General features: G+C 37.9%; 1 protein-coding gene across 9 annotated transcripts in view; it reads right to left on the reverse strand.

Moving 5' to 3' along the window:
- LOC123316690 (obscurin) overlaps positions 1 to 22,310 on the reverse strand; it is a 217,089-nt gene that overhangs the window by 138,895 nt on the left and 55,884 nt on the right. For all 9 annotated transcript variants that reach the window (XM_044902926.1, XM_044902909.1, XM_044902918.1 and 6 more), the window contains one exon: positions 12,618 to 12,710. In XM_044902926.1, the coding sequence (XP_044758861.1) occupies positions 12,618 to 12,710 (93 nt within the window). The remainder of the gene's footprint in view (positions 1 to 12,617; positions 12,711 to 22,310) is intronic.

The following is a 22,310-nucleotide window of genomic DNA, read 5'->3' on the forward strand; positions in this document are numbered from 1 at the left end:
GTATCGGATATCCATTAGATAACCGTGATGGACATAATACGGACTATATGACATATGTCCGAATCATATAGTTCCAAAATAGTCCCCGACCGACTTAATACAGGCAATGTCAAAAATATGTCCCTACTGGATATCCATTAGGTGTCCGTGATGAACATAGTACGGACCATATAACTTATACATATATATTACATGGTCCGTATAACGTCCATCACGTACACCTAGTGGATATCCGGTAGGGACATCTTTTGAATGTCCTCACCGGATATTCACTAGGAGTCTGTAATGGACGTAATATGGACCAAATAACATGTATATATTACTTCGTCCGTATAACGTCCATGACGGACACCTATTGGATATCCTGTAGGGACATCTTTTGAATGTCCTCACCGGATATTCACTAGGAGTCCGTAATGGACGTAATATGGACCAAATAACATGTATATATTACATGGTCCGTATAACGTCCATGACGGACGCCTATTGGATATCCGGTAGGGACATCTTTTGAATGTCCATACGGGATATTCACTAGGAGTCCGTAAGGGACGTAATATGGACCAAATAACATGTATAAGTTACATGGTCCGTATAACGTCCATCACACATCCATCCACACCTAGTGGATATCCGGTATTGACATCTTTTGAATGTCCATACCGGATATTCACTAGGAGTCCGTAATGGACGTAATATGGACCAAATTACGTATACACATTACATGGTCTGTATAACGTCCATCACGGATACCTAATGGATATCCGGTAGGGACATCTTTTGAATGTCCATACCGGATATTTACTTGGAGTCCGTAATATGGACCAAATAATACATACATGTAAATCAATGAACACCAAAATTTAATATTATTTTTCACTAAACTCCATTTTTCCGCTTTGTAGTATATGAATATCTTTTGAATATTATATTATGTATAACGTTATGATGAACGAAGACTAAATACTTGAGTAATTACTATTATAAAGTGATCTATGTTTGAGTTTCAAGACTTTAGTTTTTATTATATGGTATTTCTGTATTAATCGACTACTATTCCATAAATCAGTTAACAATATAATGAATATGTTCCTACAAGTAGGTATATCGTATAGTCTCGGTAGCTAGGACGGTTGCAGCGAAGACTCAGTAATGCGATGTCCCCACGTACGCGCGAGTTCGAATCCGGGCCAAGTGTAAAAACTTTCTAGTGAGTATGGATGGAAATGAGAACAACACAGAAAATACCATCTGAGTTTGAGTGTAAGACATTGGGTTCTAGGACATTAAAATTCTAATAGGATAGCCAACGACGTGGTAAATTTTTGTACCGTTGAGATAGCTAATGATGGTCCCAACGGGATATCCATTGGACGTCCGCGATGGACGTCAGAATTCGGTTCAAAGTTGTGACATTTGTACGTCCCTCGGATGTCCATAGAACGTCCATTGTACCAGAAATGGACGTCCCATGGATGTCCGTAATGTCCGAAGAGGACGTCCTATGGATGTGAAGAGGACGTCCTATGGATGTCCATAGGAATACTTTGTGCTATTAGGGTATCAGACCACCGACACATCTGCTTCACTATCAAAGGAAACAGAATTGTTAAGGATCCAGAAATTTTTAGGAATCCGAGAAGAACGGATTGGTCCAATTACTTGACAGATCTCTCTGACAACCTAGGAGAACCTTATACCAAAGACCACAAGAGAGTTAGACACCGCTGCTGACAAGTTTCAGGAGTCAAGACACCTGAGCTGAGCGATGCCAGAGTTACTAGCAGGCATGTCTTTAACAGGACAATGAGATCTGGCCTTGAAAATGACTGGGATAATTACAAATTGGCCCTGAAGAGATACGAAGGACTCATAAGGAAGTCCAAGCTTGAATCGTGGAGGCGCTGGGACACACATATACCATTGCCCTGGAGTTGTCTTCATACCCAAAACTGGCAAACCCACGCATACGAGAGCGAACGACTTTCGTCCAATAAGCTTCTCCTCGTTTGTAATCAAAATGCTGGAGAGGTTGGTAGAAAGACACATCAGAGATGGTACGTTGCAGGCGTATCAACTGCACCCCTGCCAGCATGCTCACCGAATAGGCAAATCAGTTGATTCTGCTATTCACTCGGTTGTTAACTGTATTGAGGACGGACTGCATCACAAAGAATGGACATTGGCTATATTCCTAGATATAGAGGGTCATTCAACAACACTGCGTTTGGCGCGATGCAAGCTGTGTTGTCCAAACATGGCGTGGAATATACACTCTGCCGTTGGGCGAGGTTTCTGCTGAGGGATCGCTGCATAATTGCTTGGATAGGCGGCTCTACAATCCGGGACTCATCGGGAAAGGGATGTCCGCAGGGTAGTATTTTATCACCTCTAGTGTGGAATCTTGTCCTGAATGGGGTCCTGGTCGAGCTAACGAGGGCTGGGTTCGTTGTTGTGACGTATACGGATGATTTTGTCCTACTGATCAGAGGAAGGGTAATCAATGTCATATTCGATCTGATACGGAATGCTCTGCGTATGATTGAACGATGGTGCTCAGAGAACGAACTCCTGGTAAAATGGGGATGGTTTTTTTACTAGAAGGAGACTGCTCCGCAACATCAAGCTTCCCAGCTTGTTTGGACTCACTCTATCCGAGCAAGTCCGATATCTAGGTGTGACACTTGACCACAAACTATTATGGAACACATTGAGACTGAATCGAGCAAGGCTAATGTAATTTTTTGGTCTACTCGGAGAATACTTTGTAAGATATGGGGCTTCAAACCACACATTATGCACTGGTTAAACACTGTAGTGGTGAGGCCTATTTTTGCCTACACATTTCAGGTGATGGACTTCCATGGGGAAGAACTGTAGCAGCACCATTATGACTAGATGTCAGAGGAACGCATGTCTAACCATTACGTGCACTCCGAGATCCACCCCTACAGCAGCCACGGAGTGTCTGCTGGGTTTACCTCCTACCTCCTTTATATCTTTTAGTTACAGAGGCGGCTATCAAGACAGCTCTAGAGTTTCGGAACAGGGACAATGGCGCGATAGAGGACTGTTCAGGTTGCACGCTAGGGCCCTCAAGATGGTGGAGGAAGCTTACGCATCCCTTCTCCATAGAGGGTAACGCGCGGACACCACCTTCTACTTCGCCGAACCCTAAATGTTCCTGACAGAGACCTATGGTCTAAATCAAACAGGCTTCTTATCTCGGCAGGTCCCACTTGGTTCACCGATGGCTCTGTGATACCCATAGGGACTGGAGTGGGAATGTGGGACCTCGTTTCAATCTGTCCATCCCTAGGAAAGGATTGCTCCATAGTGCAGGCTGCATTGTATGCTGTTCTGGCCTGCACACTGGAGAATGTCCGCAGAGGGTACTCCGGTAAACACATCTATATGTGACAGTAAGGGAACCCTGAAATTCCTTTGTGAGGAAACTCACACCTAGTAGAGGAATGCAGGGAGGCTCTGCGAGAGCTGGTGAAAAATATCTGGTGTTCGATGCACGAGGGACTTTCGGGAAACATAATTGCTAAGCGGAGAGCCTCGCTCAGCTTTCGTTGGTCCGGGACCAGCGCTGCCTATATGTCGTACATCTATCAAGAACTTCTTCAATAGATGGCTAGACAGAAAATTTTCATCTGAATGGAACGCAACGGTGGTTGCAGGCAGTCGAGGTTTCTCATTGAGACACTGTCCTCTATGCCTGAGGTCAAGAAATTTTTGGCTCTTGAGAGGAAACAGTGAGTCTGGTGACTGGAGCAATGAGTGGCCATTTGCTAAATAAACACTTAAATAGAAAGGCTGTTCCCTGTGCCGCTGGTGCAGGAGCACTGATGAAACGGTTGAACACATTCTATTCATCTGCAGCAACCAGCAACAATTGTTTACTAGACCCGGTGGAGCACCGCACGTAGAAGAAGGAAGAAGAATTTCCCAAGGGGTAATTGGTCCCCAGATCAACTTGTATAGAAACGATGACATTTGGTAATTTTCAGAATCGATTTCGAAACTTTCAAAAACACGTAACGTGCAGAGATTGAAGTTCTAATTCAACAGACAACAAGTTGATATATAATGATAAATTTAGAATCACTGAAATAGCGAATGTTGACCCATTTCAAAGACGCCCACCGCCAATGTCAAGTATTATGAACTGAATTCGTAACACAGCACAGATGCCAAAAATAATTATTCTAATAAGGAATATACTAACATTGAGGTATATACAGGGTGTACCGTAAAGACCCCGTCAAACGAAAACGGAAAGTAGATCAGAATGTGCTCTACCTCATGTGAAAAAATCGTTCATATGAAAGTCTCACAGTTTTCGAGATATTTGATGTTTTATGAAAATGATGAATTTTTTCACTTAAAATGCTTTCTCTCTTGCGGAAGCTACAATTAAATACTTTTCGAATCAGTTTTTTTTCCGTAAGTTTTGTTGAATGATTAACTCAATTCATGCAATGAAAAATACCACAAAATATTATACAGGGATTCTGAAAAAAAAAACGGAAAGTAGATCAGAATGTGCTCTACCTGATGTGAAAAAATCGTTCCTATGAAAGTCTCACAGTTTTCGAGATATTTGATGTTTTATGAAAATGTTGAATTTTTTTACTTAAACTGCTTTCTCTCTTGCAGAAGCTACAATTAAATACTTTTCGAATCAGTTTTTTTTTCCGTAAATTTTGTTGAATGATTACTCCAATTCATGCAATGAAAAATACCACAAAATATTATACAGGGATTCTGAAAAACAAAATTGAAATTCATGTTCTGAAGGAAGTGTTTTTTTGTGCTGAATTCTATCTGTCGTGGTATAAAAAAAAGACACTAGACCTTTTCTGCATATTACGTTGAAAAGTTGCCCATTTTGTGAGGATTCCGAAATGGTAAAATACAGGTGAAAACCTTCTTCACGAAAAAAGATATTTGAATGTTTATCGAAAATGGAACATTTCTATGAAAAACTGATTTTTTCACCTTTTCCATAAATACTTTCATTTTGCACTTCTTGCTGAAAATAATCAATCAACAAATCAATAAAATGTTATTAAGAAGCTAATTCACTGACTGAGTTTTTTTATTTCTTTTTCTTTGCCTAAAGAACTCTCGAACATCGATATGATGTGATGGATTCAATGATTCACCAGACTTAAATTGTCTGGATTTTTTTACTGGGGTTTTTTAAAAAAAGGAAATTTATTCGAATCCTATAAGAGATGAAGCACACCGCATTCGTATTTCAGCAGACAAAATAGCGGGGAGAAGTTTGAATGGTTTGAAAAAGGCATTTCTCAATAGATGATGGGCATGTATTAGCGAAGGGGTTGGCAGGCCCGGATCTACGATTTTTTCTGACCGGGGCAAATATTCATGATGGCGCCCCCTCCCTCTTCTAAGCAGGTTCGTAGGAAAAAAAATCTAATTGCATATTCGTCATCACTTTCAACTCGAGTTATTTTTTTGACTAGTTCGAGGTCGTATAGATTACGAATATGCAATTAGATTTTTCCTAAGATGAGTACTTTGGGAAAAAATCACTCATATTTTTTTCCCATTGTTCCATCAAAAGATATTTTTTCTCATTGTTCCATTAAAAGTTATTCTTTTCCCAAAATACTCCCAAAAATTGCATAAATAGAAAAAAATTGAAAAGTTTGTATTTACAAGAATGTCGTTTGCAACCCGCCATCGTCTATCGTTTTTACCCGCGCTTCATGAACGAAATTATTCCGAACAAAAATTTATTTTTGTAACTACATATATCGACCCGGATCATTTTACATATTAATTCAAGGTAGATCACGAATATGCAATTAGATTTTTGGAGGATCAGTATTTTGAGGAATAAATCACTTTTAGTGCAAAATTTCGGAAATATTGGTCAACTTTGAGGAGCTGTAGCAGCTAGAAAAAAGGCACTAGTCATATGCTGCTTTTTTGGTGATGAATTGGTTCTTTGCAAATATAAAATCCACACTTCATTCATCTATCTCGAACGGTTCAGATTTTATGAATTTTTCCGCGAAGGTCCAAAATTTCCGATTTTCCATCGACCATAACTTGAAAAGCAATTTTTTTTTTAAATATCTGTTTGCATATTCGTGTTCTACGCCCTCGAATTAGTGTACAGAATGAATTCGGTTTTGATCGGAGACCAAAAATATTCTTCAGAAAACCGCCCACAACCATATATTTCATTTTGTGAAAACATTTAAAAAAAACTCAATTTCGTGAAACTTTTGTAAAAAACATTTTTTTGTACCTCTCTTAGTAACAAAGTTAAAGGGGGGCTCAAATTATGGTGAAAAACTCGGTATATCTATGGAAAATTTGAAAAAATTTCGATCTTACCGATTTCCACCAAAATTGGTGTTTTTACTAAGGCATAGATTACGAATATGCAAACAGAATTATGCTGAAAGAATTAGTTTTTATGTTATGGTCTATAGAAAATCGGAAATTTTGGGCCTTAGTTCCAGATGAGAAGGCGATGAGTCGGCAATTCCCCAGGCAAAAAAATTACTGCTTGCGACGCAGTGTAAACATATCAGATCTTTCAACCTATTTCACCCAAGTGTGGCGGTCATTCGTAGATGACTGAATAATATGCAGTTAATTGATCTCTCATTGATTTTAAATATTTTAGGCATAGTGATGGTTTATCATGTTTCCATTCTACAGTTTCCATTTTAGCACTAGGAAATTAATTTTTTCCGAGAAAATCAAAAGTGAAAAAATTTCAACCTCTGGTTGATTTTGGCGCCCCCTTAGGCTGGCGCCCGGGGCAAGCGCCCCGCTTGCCCCCCCCTAGATCCGGGCCTGGGGGTTGGTCATTTTGAGCATTTGCTCTAATAAGAATCCTGAATTTTTATTATTGATATTTTTATAAAGTTTCTTCACAATAGATTTGTTGATGTTGAAGGTCCTGTGCGTTATTACATTATATCATTGCAATTAATGAATAATTTCATTTTATAAGTAATTTAAGGACTAACTGACATTTTTCAAGAGAATTATTCAATATGTTACAGCAGAATCTGCAAAATGAAAGAATTTGTGGAAAACGTGACAAAATCAGTTTTTCACAGAAATGCTCCATTCTCGATAAACATTCAAATATCTTTTTTCGTGACGAAGGTTATCACCTGTATTTTACCTTTTCGGAATCCTCACAAAATGGGCAACTTTTCAACGTAATATGCAGAAAAGGTCTAGTGTCTTTTTTTCATACCACGTCAGATAGGATTCAGCACAAAAAAACACTTCCTTCAGAACATGAATTTTAATTTTTTTTTTCAGAATCCCTGTATAATATTTTGTGGTATTTTTCATTGCATGAATTGAGTTAATCATTCAACAAAATTTACGGAAAAAAAAACTGATTCGAAAAGTATTTAATTGTAGCTTCCGCAAGAGAGAAAGCATTTTAAGTGAAAAAATTCAACATTTTCATAAAACATCAAATATCTCGAAAACTGTGAGACTTTCATATGAACGATTTTTTCACATGAGGTAGAGCACATTCTGATCTACTTTCCGTTTTCGTTTGACGTGGTCTTTACGGCACCCTGTATACAATTTCACGTAATTTATTACATTCTTTCAGGAGAATCTATAAAATGACCCCTCATGAAGGGGTAATGAATAATATAAATGAGAGACTCCCCATATTTGAAATTGCATCAGTTTGTTGACATCAGGCATTGATTATTTGTCACATAATATGTAGAATGAATAAAAAATAACCCACAAAATTCATATTTTACGCTTACGCAACTCTTAATAATAATTGAGGAGTCTATCCTGCTCTCCTACGTGGTTTGGTGGTAGTTGAGTCTTTTTAAATGACTTCTGTTGCTGAGGATGATTTTGTCTACGATGTTTTTTTTTATCAACCCTTTTTAATTATGAGGATTGGGAGGAAATGGTCAAACTTGTTGAATTCGATGGATGTCTTTGAGGTGTAACGAGAACACGCATAGCATATGATGAAGGATTCAAAAAAGAATCAATTTTCCACTTGTTCATTAATTTTGTATTCGTGATTTTCAGATAATTCATTGAGTAAAAAAAGCTTTTGATAACACTTCAAAAACATCAATCAATCACTCCTGAAGTGTAAGTCATTGACCTCAAAATACTTGAAAATTTGTTTAATGAAAAAAATATGAGCATATTTTTCTACAAAATAGTAAATAAAGTAGATATGAATTTTGTTCGTTAGTTTTTACTCACTCTGTATATGTCGAAGCCAATTAAAGTGGATAATCTGATCTTATGTATAATTTCCATTATTTAAAATAACTCTAGGCGATAGCGAATTGAACAAAATGATGAATTATCACAAAAATTGTGTATGTAAAGTACTCAATTAATTTATCACTAAAATCATTCAAAACGTAGATTACTCTATATGAACTTGAATATGTTTCGAGATAGAAGCATTCAAACCACTCTTTTTTATTTCAAAGTTATCTGAATAAAGAGAAATATTTTAAATTGAGTAGTGGAATTAATGTCTGTGAATTAAATATCAATGAATATGTTTACGGCATGCAGACGATTAATCTGTAAAAAAAGTACACCTCCTGCCCGGAGGTGTACTTTTTCAGAATTCAATAATCGTATGCATGCCGTAAACATATTCATTGATATAAAGAAATATGTAATAATGCATATCACTGCGACCTTAAGGTCTATTATGCCCTCCATTAGAGCTGTTCTCAACGCCCTCTACGTCTATACAGAACTTATACTCCATTCACTTATATCGTAGCACTCGGATGGCCATGAAATAATTTTCTCAAGTTTCTGTAATTAGAACAGAGTAAGATTAGCACTCATCAAATGTCGTTAATGTCATAACGCCGTTGCCGCAAATAATATCAATTAATATCACAAAAATGTGATTGAAAAAGAGAGAAGACGGGGTTTCAGGAAGTGCTATTTAGAATTCAGGACTGCTTATTCATATCGTAGGTAACCCCGATATTCTAAAATCTACAATATATCAGACGGTAGCGAACATATTCAATGTACGTGAATTTATATGATGTTTCATCTGAATCTGAACGACTTATATTTTAACTAAATGTTTCCATAATCAGAAATATTGTGAATGAAGAAGATGAAAAAGAATTTAATTCTTTTGGGAGACCCAAAAAGAGAATGGGGTATTTTCCTAAATTCCAAAATATATATGTCATTAAGATCTTCAGAATTCAAATATATCGAAATATATTTTTTTCGAATTTTAACATATTGCATTTTGTCTGTATTCACTTCTGATTTCAGAAGTGCTCTCTTATGAACATTCTACGTCATTTTCACAATCCGGCAACGCCCATCGAGTCAATAATGGTCACATAGACATAGAGACTCTATGTCTATTAATGGTCATGAAAGTTTTCTCAAGTTTTCTGATCAACAGAGAAGTAATAAATATCAAGTTTTGTGATCACATTTGACAAGAAAAACAAACAATGACACAAAATGTAATCGGTTTCAAGAAGATATAGACACAGATTACAGAAACAATTTTATGCAATCTGTGGATATCTTCTGGATCGGTTCCACTGTTGTCGAATTAACAAAAATTACTAGACTTTAGTAAAGGCATTCTACGTCACAAGCTTTCAAATATTCGAATGTTTACTAAGTTTCGAAGGGTGTATTTCTGAAATTTCTGAATTTTGAAGCGAATCTTTCAGGTGTTGGATAATTAATGGAAAAGGGTTTCTATAAATGATCTTAAATTCGATTTTGGAGTTTTAGGAAACTTGCCCATTATATTTCAGGGTGAGCGAATGCGAAAAGTTACTATAGAATTTGCGGTGAATGTCATCGTAGAACAAGTTCCAGAAAATTAATTTTTCTATTTTTCATTGGACTTGTCCTATACATAGTAAATGTATTAAGGGATCAATAAATATATAATTATTATTATTATATCAAAGTATTAAAGATAAACAGCCAAATATACGAGCCAGTTGTCCTGTTAACTGTTAATTGATGTGAAATTTTTGTTTAAAATTGAAGTTCCTCTTGCCTTGAAACCTCCTCTAATTGTTTTAACTTCCATTGATGCAAGATGATTTTTTGATGAAGAATTTAACATTCTTGTAATTATCCGGACGGAACTATACCAGTGCGACGGAAGCGAGAGCGAAAGGAAAAGCACTAGCACACCATATATTAGACAAAACATCGAGGTGACCACGGAAGTGGTGAACAAGGCCATCAAATCTTTAAAAAACAGAAAGACCCCGGCCCGGACGGAATACAGAATGAACTGTTGAAATGTGGTGGGGAAACACTCACAATGGAACTGAAGAAACTTATCCAGAAGATATTACATCAATGCAGAATACCACAACAATGGAAAACCAGCATAATTCTACCGATGTTCAAGAAGGGAGACAAGCGCGAACCAAATAATTACAGGGGTATAAACCTGCTCGCTACTACCCCGAAACTCGTCGCAAAAATAATAACGAACAGGATTAGTTCGAGCACTTCACTATCAGACGAGCAACAGGAGTTTAGATCTGGAAGGTCCTGCGTTGACGCTGTATTTGTGTTACGAAAGGTGGTGGAAAAATCTATAGAATATAACCAAAGAGTAACAACTCTTGTTACTCTTTGATATAACAAGCCAGCTTATATGTGTGTCATAGACTTAACAAAAGCCTTTGATCGCTTAAAACTGGAGGATATACTACACCTCTTATATAATAGAAACATACATCCAAATGTCATCGAAACAATAGGGGACATACCTATATCGAAATAATAGGGGACATATATCGAAACAATACAGGGAAAGCGCGAATCAACGGCCAACTAACAAAAGCTATCCCAATAAATAGTGGCACCAGACAAGGAGACTCCTTGAGCCTATTACTATTTAACATCATAATGGATGAAATTATCAAAAGAGTGCGCAGGGGAAGAGGCTACAGAATGGGTAACAGGGAAATCCAAATACTCTGCTACGCAGATGATGCAGTGATAATGACCGAAAGTGAAGATGACCTTCAGAGACTCCTGCATGTTTTCAATGCCACGGCAAAAAAATTCGAAATGCTGATCTCAGTTGAGAAAACAAAGTGTATGACTACGTCAAGGGAACCTTCAAGATGCAAACTGGAGGTAGATGGTAATCAAGCAGGAGTCATCATTTAGATACCTGGGTGTGAGTTTAACAAACTATGGGAACATGGAAGAGGAAGTAAGGCAGCAAGTCGCTAGGACCAATAAAGTGGCAGGATGTTTGAACAACACGATCTGGAAGAACAGAAATCTCCGAATGGAAACAATGACCCGTATTTACAAGACGACCATCAGGCCAACCATGACATACACCGCGGAGACGAGACCAGACACATCCAGAACTAGACAACTCTTGGAGACTACAGAAATGCGAGTTCTAAGACGGATTACAGGCGAAACATTGAGAGATAGAGAACGGAGTGTAAACATCGGAAGAGAATGTAAAACGGAAAATATTAACGAGTGGGTGAAAGGAAGGAAAGTGGAATAAAACCGGCACATTGTTCGAATGAAGGAGGACAGATTGGTGAGAATTGCAAGAGATAAGTCACCAACTGGGAGGCGAAGTGTTGGCCGTCCTAGAAAGAGATGGAGTGATGACATCAACTTGGGATGAGGTGAATTCATTCGATGCAAGAACAGGCCTTAGGCCTAATCTAGAAGTTAGAAGAAGAAGTAATTATCAGTTAATTCCTTCGAGAGATACACATTTCCTACCACTGCATCAGATGCATTTCATCTTCGGGTTAATTTTTTTTTAAATATACAGCTGATGTAACGCCTTCAACCTTTGGCCAAAGAAGATAAACCAACATTAACTCTCCTCAAGTTACTGCATATTATGTGTCAATAATTCAATATTCTTCCATAGCAAAAATAAATACCTATATATGATGAAAATGATCTCTTGTATTTTCCATGCAAATAACTAGATTTGGTATGCCTTCAATCAGTTTGTATAAATGTCAATTATGTTCGTCACATACCTATTTTCGACTTCATATTTTCCGAAGTGATAAAATACGTAATTATACTTTTACGTAGAACTGAGTGAAATGTGTCAAATTTCCATATCTTCTTGGTCAAGATCCTGAAATTTTCTCTAATCATAGATGTGAAATTGATTTAGGGAAACGCCAGCATTTTTATATTTTTCTTGAGTATGTCTGGATAGTTCGAGGGGTGTCCACTGAAGAAAATTAGATAATTCGTGATTCGACATAGACCGTCCTTGACCCTGCGGACCCGATGTTTCATTCTACATTCTTTCGCGAAGTTTTCAGGCGACTTGGCGTGTCGGAGCCTAACCATTATATGCAGACCACGTGCCTCGTGACGTGTCTTTGGGGTTCTAAGCAACAACACCAAGAACACTCGGTGTTGTTCTTGGGCCCGCTGCGGTCCCTCCTTTATCCAGATTCTATGGTTGTATTTCTTTTATTATATTGATGATATCTGGTGTGGTTTCTTTTTCATTGGGACACTTAGTGTACATAATAATATGTATGTACGAAACGACCATAATCGAAACTCACCTTGAGAAGCAGTTGGTAGTCGTTTATGCGTTGAATCGGAAGTTTCAAATGTTCGGATAGCGATTTATCGTCGCCTAGTCGTTGCGAGAGACCCTGTAATAAAAAAAAAACGTTAATTTCCAACGAATATCTAATAATACATCGATAATAGGAGAGAATTATCGGAAGATTCGTCTCCAAACTTATTTGCGGCAATCTTTAATGAGCCAAGGAAGAGAAACATTAATGAAATGTGATAAATTGGACTGTGAATAAATTGTATACGACGATTGTTGTTTGTGTCTGTAACTCGTGCCAAATTCGATCTCGTTCAAGAATCTGATATGTGTTTTGTTTTGGATATTGTGCCGTAACATTTTCAGTGAATCAAAGGATCGGTATGATTCGACATAGTTGGATCAGTTTGACGTGAAAATGTTATAGAAATAATTTTCAATTATGCATTGCCCAAACAAAAACAACAAGATAATTGTTAACATGTAATCATCTATTGATAATGAAAGATGTGTTGAACGAATGAGCTCTGTCAACACCAAAATTCTTTTTAACATGGAGTTTTCTAACAAAGAATATGCAGATATAAACTAACAGATTTTGTATGTAATATATTTTTTAACTAACCTAAACAAAAAAATGATATTTAGCGTACTTATTCCCGAACAAAAGTGGAATATTCATGAGGGCAAGTAGGTAATTTTCGTCCGCGTTCACTTTTCGTCCGCAAACTCCTTCCGTCCGGCTGTTCGTCACTAAGATACCAATACTGGATAGATGGGAGATTCAATCAATTTTGTGAATACAGAATTTGATATAAACATAAATGCCCGTGACAATAACTGCCATTTGCTGTTGTCACATTAATTCTTTACGAAATCGGCTACATTTTTCGAATGAATTAGGTACGTAGTTTGAATGTTGGCGATATTGATATGGATATTGGTAGTTTACTCCAAAGCTGAGGAAAGTTGTAATGACGGCGACCTTGATGAGGCTTTTAAACGGGTAACGGGTAACTACTTGCATAAAAGTATATGAAGTCGCCACAAAAATGTAGAATGCATATCAGAAAATAATTGTCTATATTGTCTCTAGGTGGCTAGCCTCCACTGCGCCTCAATTTACAGGTAATAAAATTGATATTTTAATAGTTATGGTATGATTTAGTTTTTCTGGTATTATAGTGTATGTTCACTCTCTGAGAAAGAGGGGAGATAAAACTTTCAGAATGCATGTGTGGTTGTGAAGTTCATTTTCCATTTAAATTGCTATAGATCTGAAAATATAGAATTATATAAAGATTGTAGAAGGAAATTAGGACATAGAATTGATTTTTCTTTTAGGTGCGTTACTAACTGTGAATATCATTTTTCAACAATAATGTGAATAAAATATATATATTTATTTCAGAATGAATCATTCGTTTATTAATTCCGATCAACAATTATATAAATAAAAACGGCTGACCTGATTTCATCCAAGTTTAAAATCTTTCTCATACTTTGTAGAAGGTTCTTATAGAGGAAAAATTCTGAAAAAATGCTTGGATCCTGAGCAAAACAAGAAAACTACACGAAATCGAAATTTCGCTCATAAGTGTATATTGGGTAGTCTCCCCTTCACGTACGTACAGGTGATTGACACTTGCTAGCTTGCTTACAGTTGACGAATGAACAAATAAATGAGATATCCAAAAATTATTTTTACGTATCCAAAGTTTAACATTTTGGTTATGAGTCAAATAAATTGAGACACCCAAAAATTTATTTAACGTACTCAAAGTTTGACATTTCGGTTATGAGTCAATTTCTTATTGTCAGACTGACTGATAAAAGTGATCAAAATATTTCAAAGTACCACATGAAAACATCACGATTGTCCCTTGCACTTTCCTATTCACTTTTTAAATTTCGGTGGGACGTATCTTGTAAACGAAGCATTTTCATAGAAAGGCCTTCAGCACTTATCCGACTCCAGATAACTCAGAGATCAATATCCAGAATTTGTTTGCAATTTTTATGAAATACCCGGTATATTGGATTGAAGAAAACAATCGGTGCTCACCGATGGAAATATTTGCTGGAATTCTAGTACCTACTAGAAAATCGACCCATAATTTTTGAATATTATCGCATTCAAACATAAGAATTCTCCTGATTAAAAAAATCGGAGAAGATTTGGAATGAAATAAAGAAAACATTTGCGGTTGTTCCCCGACTGAAATATGTGAAAGTGGGTTGATGAACCCATGAATTGCCAGCACTGGATGCTGGATGAGAAAAATAGCATTTTGTGACGAAATTTGGCCCAGAATAGATCCTTGAGCAATGCTCAAATTTCTTTCGAATATCGATAAATTCCGTTGGGATCATTTTCATGCACCAAGATTACCATGTCTTATGAAAAAGATTTCAAGACTGCTTCAAATTGGTGCAATCATGGAATGGCGCCCAATTTCATGGATTTGTTTATTCAATTTGGCGAAATTCTGTCCAGTTGAGTTTAAATAGCTTTTGGCAGAATGAAAGGTTGGATCCGGTGCCAACTTCGAAATTTTTCGAGGATCGATGGCGTTAATCAGAGGAAACTTGAGATTGAATTTTGAATTCCTCCAGTTTAAATAATATTCTAGTCTAGACTATTTGTGGCACGAAAACATACAAAAAAAACAATCAAATCTGACTCCTATCTGACCTTTACTTTCATATTATAAGCCTTCAAACAGAACTTTTTTTATACTACTCTTTTGGATGATTCACGTAGGTATTATTTGAATTGAATGATGATATATCTACGGTACGTTTCATTTTTGTCAGATCAGAACCCCCTTTCTTGCGCTTATTGATCCTTTTCCGACCTCTATTTGGGTAATTGGAAATATAAAATCGCACAACTTTCCGCATGTTAACAAAAAAGTTTAAAGCCAAAATGCCAACATCTTGAGATCCCGAGTTATATTTAACTCGAGATATAACTTCGGGAGTTATAAGTCGAGATAGAAAATAAAATATTATTACTTGGCCTTTTTACGTCTTCGTACCTTTCAATAAGACATCGTCTTATGGAATACTTGCATTATTTTCAACAAAGAATTAGTTAGTGATTCCTCGAATAGAGTTTCAGGTTTTAATCTTCCCAGGAAAATATGGCGTAACTCCTATTCTCAATCGTATAAGAACAGGTGGCTGACATTTCAATAGTAGGTGAGCTTTTCAGATGGAATTCAGTTAAACTTCAAAAACGCTCAAATTTTGTAGATGTGAAGACATTCAATCGATTTTATAGCTTATTCGTTAAGTTCTAGCAAAATTGCTAGAAGATCTAAGCAACAACTTTTTTTAGTGAATACAACTGAGCGGCTTGGATCGTTTCACTACTGTTTTCAATTGGGCTGATTTGAAATATTCTATAGGATTAAATAGTAAGAAACCACAAGCTGAGACTTGAATTCTATATTACGCAACCGTTCGTGAGCAAGGAGTTAATGATTTTCTAGAGCGAAAAAAGTTCAAATGCGTTCTACCCGAAATTTATATTGAGTGGATTAGACCCATTCACGTCCAAGGCGACGATAAGTGATGCCCACGAGAGTCCCGTTTTCAACCGTTTTATATTTCATTGACCAGACGAGACGTCTGGTCTCCCTTAGAGTGTTTGAAGCATGGTAGGAGAGAGCCTCCATCGAGTCATACATCGGCTGGAGGTGAAGAATGAAGATATGGATGACAGTGCGCATCCCGGATGACTGGAGAGAGGGTGTTATGGTCCTGATACACAAGAAAGGAGATAGGATGGTGTGTAACAACTGTAGAGGTATTACCATAGAACAACTGTTTACAATCAAACAATCAATGGAAAAGAGCTGGGAATTTGACCGCAACTTACACCAACTATTTGTGAACCTCAGGCAGGCCTACGACATTGTCGGGAGAGTACAACTTAAGAGGGCTATAGAAGAGTTGGATTGCCCAAAAAAATTGAATCAGAATCAGAATGACACAAGCATGTATCAATGGAGCCCGTAGCAAGATAAGAGTCGGGCATAACCAGTGGCGGCTGGTCTGTGAGGGCTATAGGGCTACAGCCCCCCATACAAGAAATCACAAGAAATCAATCCTTTTATGCTATTTACCTTCCCATACGATTTTTAATGAAAATATAACATTCCACGTTTATTTACATAATTTATTAATGTAAAACTTTCATGCCACTCCTGCAGTTTTGTTTATTTCAATCATAATCTAGCAGTTCGTCCCTGCATGGGCGATGAATCGTATAGCCCCGAATTCTAGCATTCGGACAGTCATTCGGCTCCAGCCGCAACTGTTCGTGTCGGTCGTTTTAAGGAGTAAAAGGGCTACGATAAAAGTCGCCCCTATCCGCTTCAGTCAAGCCGCTGCCCGCTAAGGAGTCGACAACCTAGCGTGTGTTCGTATTTGTTTACGTTTTGAAATCATGGTGGACAATAGTGTTCAAAATATTTTAAAAACTGATTTCGCGAGGCTTTCGCTGGCGGAAAAAAGCCGTATTAAACTGCTGGGTAGACCGACTCTCGATTTAAATTTAACCCAGGCAAATAAAACTCCAAAAACTTCTTACGCAAGACGATTCTCAAGACAAGAATAATAATAATAGTGATAAGGTATGGGCAAGGGCAGGATTTAGAGATTTGAAGTACCTTAATGAAAAAATTGAGAAGCATGAGCTATCTGCCAAGCATGTAAATTGTTCGACAGAATTAGCTTTTCTGGTTACGACTAATATCGCTGCTCAATTAGATTCAGCTTACCGGAATAATATTATTAAGCACAACGAGCAAGTAGATAAGAACAGGTATATGTATATTATTCTAAAAGTAGCCCCCTAGTGAACTAGATCACGAGCCGCCACTGGGCATAACACAGTCACTCGGTCATTCATTGATTTTTATTTTCAGTGTTCCGTTAAGACAATGACTTCAGTAAGCAGTAGATACTGACTACACCATGAGCAGTGAACATTTTACTGTAAGTCAATGGATAACTGTTCGTCCACGTGAATTGTTGTATGCAGGAAGCATCCCTTGCATGAGGGCCCGTTTAGGGAAAATTATAACCTTTATATTGGTCCATTCAATGATTCTCAATTGCTACTCCTTCACCATATTCAGAAATGCAGTGGTTTTATTGATTTGGATTTGGGAATAGAATTGTTGTTTGGAAAGTCACAGTTTTATGAAAGCTGCTGTGAGTGTTTTGTTCATTCATTAATCAATTTGTATATTATGTCATAAAAAGACCATATCATGAAGAAATCATAAAGAGGGTACCTATATTGAAGGGCTAACATACAAATTTTGTATAACTCTGTAAGTATTTTTAAAAGTGTGGTTCTGAAAATTCTATAAATAATATGTAAAGAACTGAAATGTGTATGTTTTGATAGTATATTGAATATTGGTTCGTTCATATTAATTTCTGATATATATTGTACAAATTAAGCCAAGTTTATTAATTCAAAACACAGAAATAACACCTTTGACGTATAGCAGATCTCCATATAGGGAACTCTAAGGGTACGTTCATACCGAAGATGCCTGGATGAGCGCGGTGGAGGTCGCGGTCGCGATCTTTACATCGATTTCAAAACAAACCTTCATATTCTAATATCTAATGAGACCGTACATACCAAGGATGTTTCACCCGTTCACCCTCGCCGCTCATCATCACGGTTTTCAGCGATGTCGATAGCAGATTTTTTTTTTTTTTTTTTTTTTTTTTTTTTTTGGTGTAGCAGGGGGAAAATCTGCAAACAGACGAACACACCCTCTGCTGAGGGGGAACAGTGTGGGGATTCTCACTCTCTGAGCTCGAGACCCACTAAAAACCCTTAACTGCTTCTTCATAGGTTCCGGGCATTTTGCCTATTAACCAGTTGACTCTTATGGTTTCTGGACTCTCACACGATCATAGTCGTGTTGATAGTTGTTTGCTGCCTATAGCTTTTATAGGTTAAGCTCTTCTTTGGTTACATTTAAATCCTTAACTGATCTCTCGGTCTTCGGTGGTAGGTTCTTGACCTTCTAGCTTCTTCTGTTGGATCGTAGTCAACTAATCTTCGTAGTTCCTCATTTGGATGTTGTTTGGCTTTGTCGAATATCCTTTCCACCTTTCTCTTCATAAATTCTGTAACTGGTTCCCATTCCAAGTCCTTGTAGATTTGTTTGTTCCTAACAAACCAGGGTACGTCCATCGCCATTCTAAGGAGTTTATTTTCAGTGGCCTGTATTCTCTTGATGTGGGTCTTGGCTGCGAAGCCCCATGCCGCCGATCCATATGTGAGTTGTGGTCGCGCAATAGTTTTAATCATCGTCAACTTGATGTTCTTATTCATATGACTTCTTCTGCCTATGAGTGGATAAAGTTTACTCATTGCGGCTTTTGTTTTATCAACAGCACATTTGATGTGGTTTTTCCATGTAAGTCCTCTGTCAAGCGTCACTCCTAGGTATGTTGCTTCATTTTTCCATTCAACCTCTTGTCCATCAACTTCAAGGTTTTCTTCCATCCTCAATCTTCTCTTTTGCAGTAATATTGCTTGAGTCTTTCTTCCATTGATTTGGATTTTCCATTTGATGCACCATTTGAGTAATTCATCTATGGCTTCCTGCAGTCTCCGGTGTATGATCTCTGGGCGTCGATGTCTGAACGCTATTCCTGTGTCATCTGCGTACAAGGTGAGCATATTCCTAGCATTCTTCGGGATATCATAAACGTATATTACGTAAAGCAGAGGTCCAAGTACCGATCCTTGAGGCACTCCCGCTTCCAATTGTCTGGTTTGAGAGGTTGCTCCATCTATCTTCACATAAAAGTTTCTATTCCTCAGATAGTTCCTTATAATCTTGCATAGCTTGGTCGAATATCCTGCTTTTTTCATCTTGTAGATTAGGCCTTCGTGCCATACTCTATCAAAAGCTCTCTCGATATCCATCAGAACTAATCCTGTGGCCTGTTTTGTCTGCATTCCTTCGGTGACGTATTCTATGAGCCGTAGTAATTGGAGTTCAGTCGAGTGTTCTCGTCGAAATCCAAATTGTTCGGGTGGGATTATCTTCAACATTTCTGTTTCCTCATTCAGCCTTTTGGCGATAACCCTCTCGACGACTTTTCCTAGTGCTGATAGTAGGCTGATTGGTCTATAATTTTGAGGAAATTTCCGTTCCTTTCCAGGCTTGTTGAAAACTATCATTTCTGCAGTTTTCCATCTCTTTGGGTAGTATTCGGTCCTCATCACTCCGTTTGTTATATTCGTCAAGGCTGCTATTCCTTTTCTAGGCAATTTCTTCAACATATAATTCGTTATCCTATCTTCTCCCGGTGCTTTCCGGTTTTTCAGTTTCATTATGATCTCTTTGATTTCTGTTGGTGAAGCCGGTTTTGGAATGATTTCGGTTTCCGGTGGTTCCATCATCAGTTCTTCGTTTGCCTCCACTTCTTCTTCTAGATCTTCATTGTCATCATCATTTCTGTAATTTATTCTGGCTTCTCTCTCAATTGAGTCGGCAAGTGCTTCGGCTTTTTCAAGTCTCGTATATACCATTCCGTTTGCTCCATGCAGTGGAGGTATAACTGTCCGTTCTCGTCGTAAGCGTTTTTGCATTTTCCAAGCCGAGTGATCTATTGTATTCAGTTCCCTTAATCTCTGGTTCCATCTGTTATTACGCAGTTCTGTTAAAGCATTTTTCAATATTTGACTATGCTTATTCAGTTTCTTCTTGTCTTCTTCTCTTTTTGTTGTTCTGTAGATTTTCCTGAGTCTTCTGTTCTTTTTTATAAGTTCCTTTATATCCCTTGGCGTATCTCCGTGTGAATGTTTCGGAATTGGTTTCCTTATTCTCTTGGTGCTTTCTTCATAGGCTTCTTTTATATGATTTTCCAATTTTTCAACTGCTTCATCTAATTCATCCTGGGTGTTTATTTGGGGAATTTCCCTGATTTTCTCCTGCAGTAAATTCTTATATTTCTCCCAGTCTGTGCGATCCTTGGTTTGTGTCTCTTCTTCGTTTCTTGGGCCATGTCCCACTATGAATTCTATGGGATTGTGGTCTGAAGTTCCGTCTTCTATTGTATCAATGCTGATTTCTTCAGTGATGTCTTTCATTACGACAATGTCCAGTACATCGGGTAGTCCATTTACTCTTGGTATGTAGGTCGGTATATCAGGTCCTATCACAACTGCATTAAGTTTTTCAGCATAAATCTTCAGTCTTCTCCCGTTTGTATTTTCCACCCTACTGTTCCATTCCTGCGATTTGCAGTTAAGATCACCAATTATGATTTTCGGGTGTCTTCCTTCTAGTAGCATTTTTAGATCCTCTTCCAGCATGTCCTTATCCGGTGATTTATAAGTTGAAATAATCTTCACTTGCCCTCGATTAGTATTCACAATAATCGATATTGCTTCTACTTCTTGTCCATTGAATATTTGGTCGAAATGGTGATCCATATTCCTTCTAGCCAGTATAGCAACGCCACCTGTGCTGTTAGGTCTATCATTTCTGTAAATATCGTAATTGGGAAATGCTATCCGAACGTTGGGGTTAAGTCTCGTTTCTTGGAGAGCTATGACATCCGGTCTCTTCTCTTCAATCAGTTCTTCGAATTCTGATCTGCGGGCTCTCAATCCTTCGACGTTCCAAGAGACGATTATGAGATTGTTCTTTATCGTCGTGTCAGCCATTAAATATTCTTAATAATTTGCTGCATCTTCTTCTCAATCTCTTTCTCCAGATTCTGCATCATCGTGCTGAGGAGGTTTTTCGTGAACTTATCCAGTTCCTCAGTGATTCCAGAAATTCCTTTTCTGGTTTCGGCTTTTTTGACGGTTTTTGCCTTTTCCGTCTTTTTTCTCTGGTTTCTTCGTCTCTTTGACCACTTTGGTTGCAGTTTCCTGGGGTTTCTTCACTTCCGAAGAGTTTTGGGATGGCCTCGGTGTATTTTGTGTTGGCCTCGAGCTGGTCTGGTTCGATCTTGGCGATCTCTTGGTCTTTTTAGTGACCAATTTCCATTCGCTACATCCCTTGTAGCTAGCTGGATGTCCTTGCTCTCCACAGAGAACACAAGAGGCATTTCGCTCCTCGTTCTCCCTGGTAAGCGTACACTCCTTGGAGCTGTGATTACCGGAGCATTTCACGCACCTCCATGGAAAAGTGCACTTACTTTGGGCATGTCCATATCGCTGACAGCGGTAACATTGTCCAGGCCCAATCGTCCTTCTCTTAGGTTCAACAACACAGTTCATGTTGTAGAGCCTTTTCACCTCGAAGATACCCTTATTCTGGGTTTTAACCAGCAATAAGGGCATCGGCTGTTTTGTTTTATTTGAGGTCATCCTTATGACCTCAGCATCGACGATCCCTTGATCCTTGAGGTCGTCAAGGATCGTCGGGATATCTGCATCCAGCGGTAGGTATCTCACTACCGCGTATATTTTCTTTTCTTCCTCCCGTTGAAGAGTGTAAAACTCCCTATTTATTTTATGAAGGAAGTCCGTCATCCTTCTATGATCATCGGCGCTTTGTGGGACGATTCTTATACCGTCCTTTACTGTCGTCGCTCTTTGGTATTTAATACCGTTTCGCATTAACGCGTTCGAAATTGAAGTCCATTCGGACGTACCTCTCAGGGTGACAGGGGGGATTTTTTCTTTTCTCTC

This window comes from Coccinella septempunctata, chromosome 1 (genome assembly GCF_907165205.1).
Source record: "Coccinella septempunctata chromosome 1, icCocSept1.1, whole genome shotgun sequence".
In the NCBI taxonomy this organism is placed as follows: Eukaryota; Metazoa; Arthropoda; class Insecta; order Coleoptera; family Coccinellidae; genus Coccinella; species Coccinella septempunctata.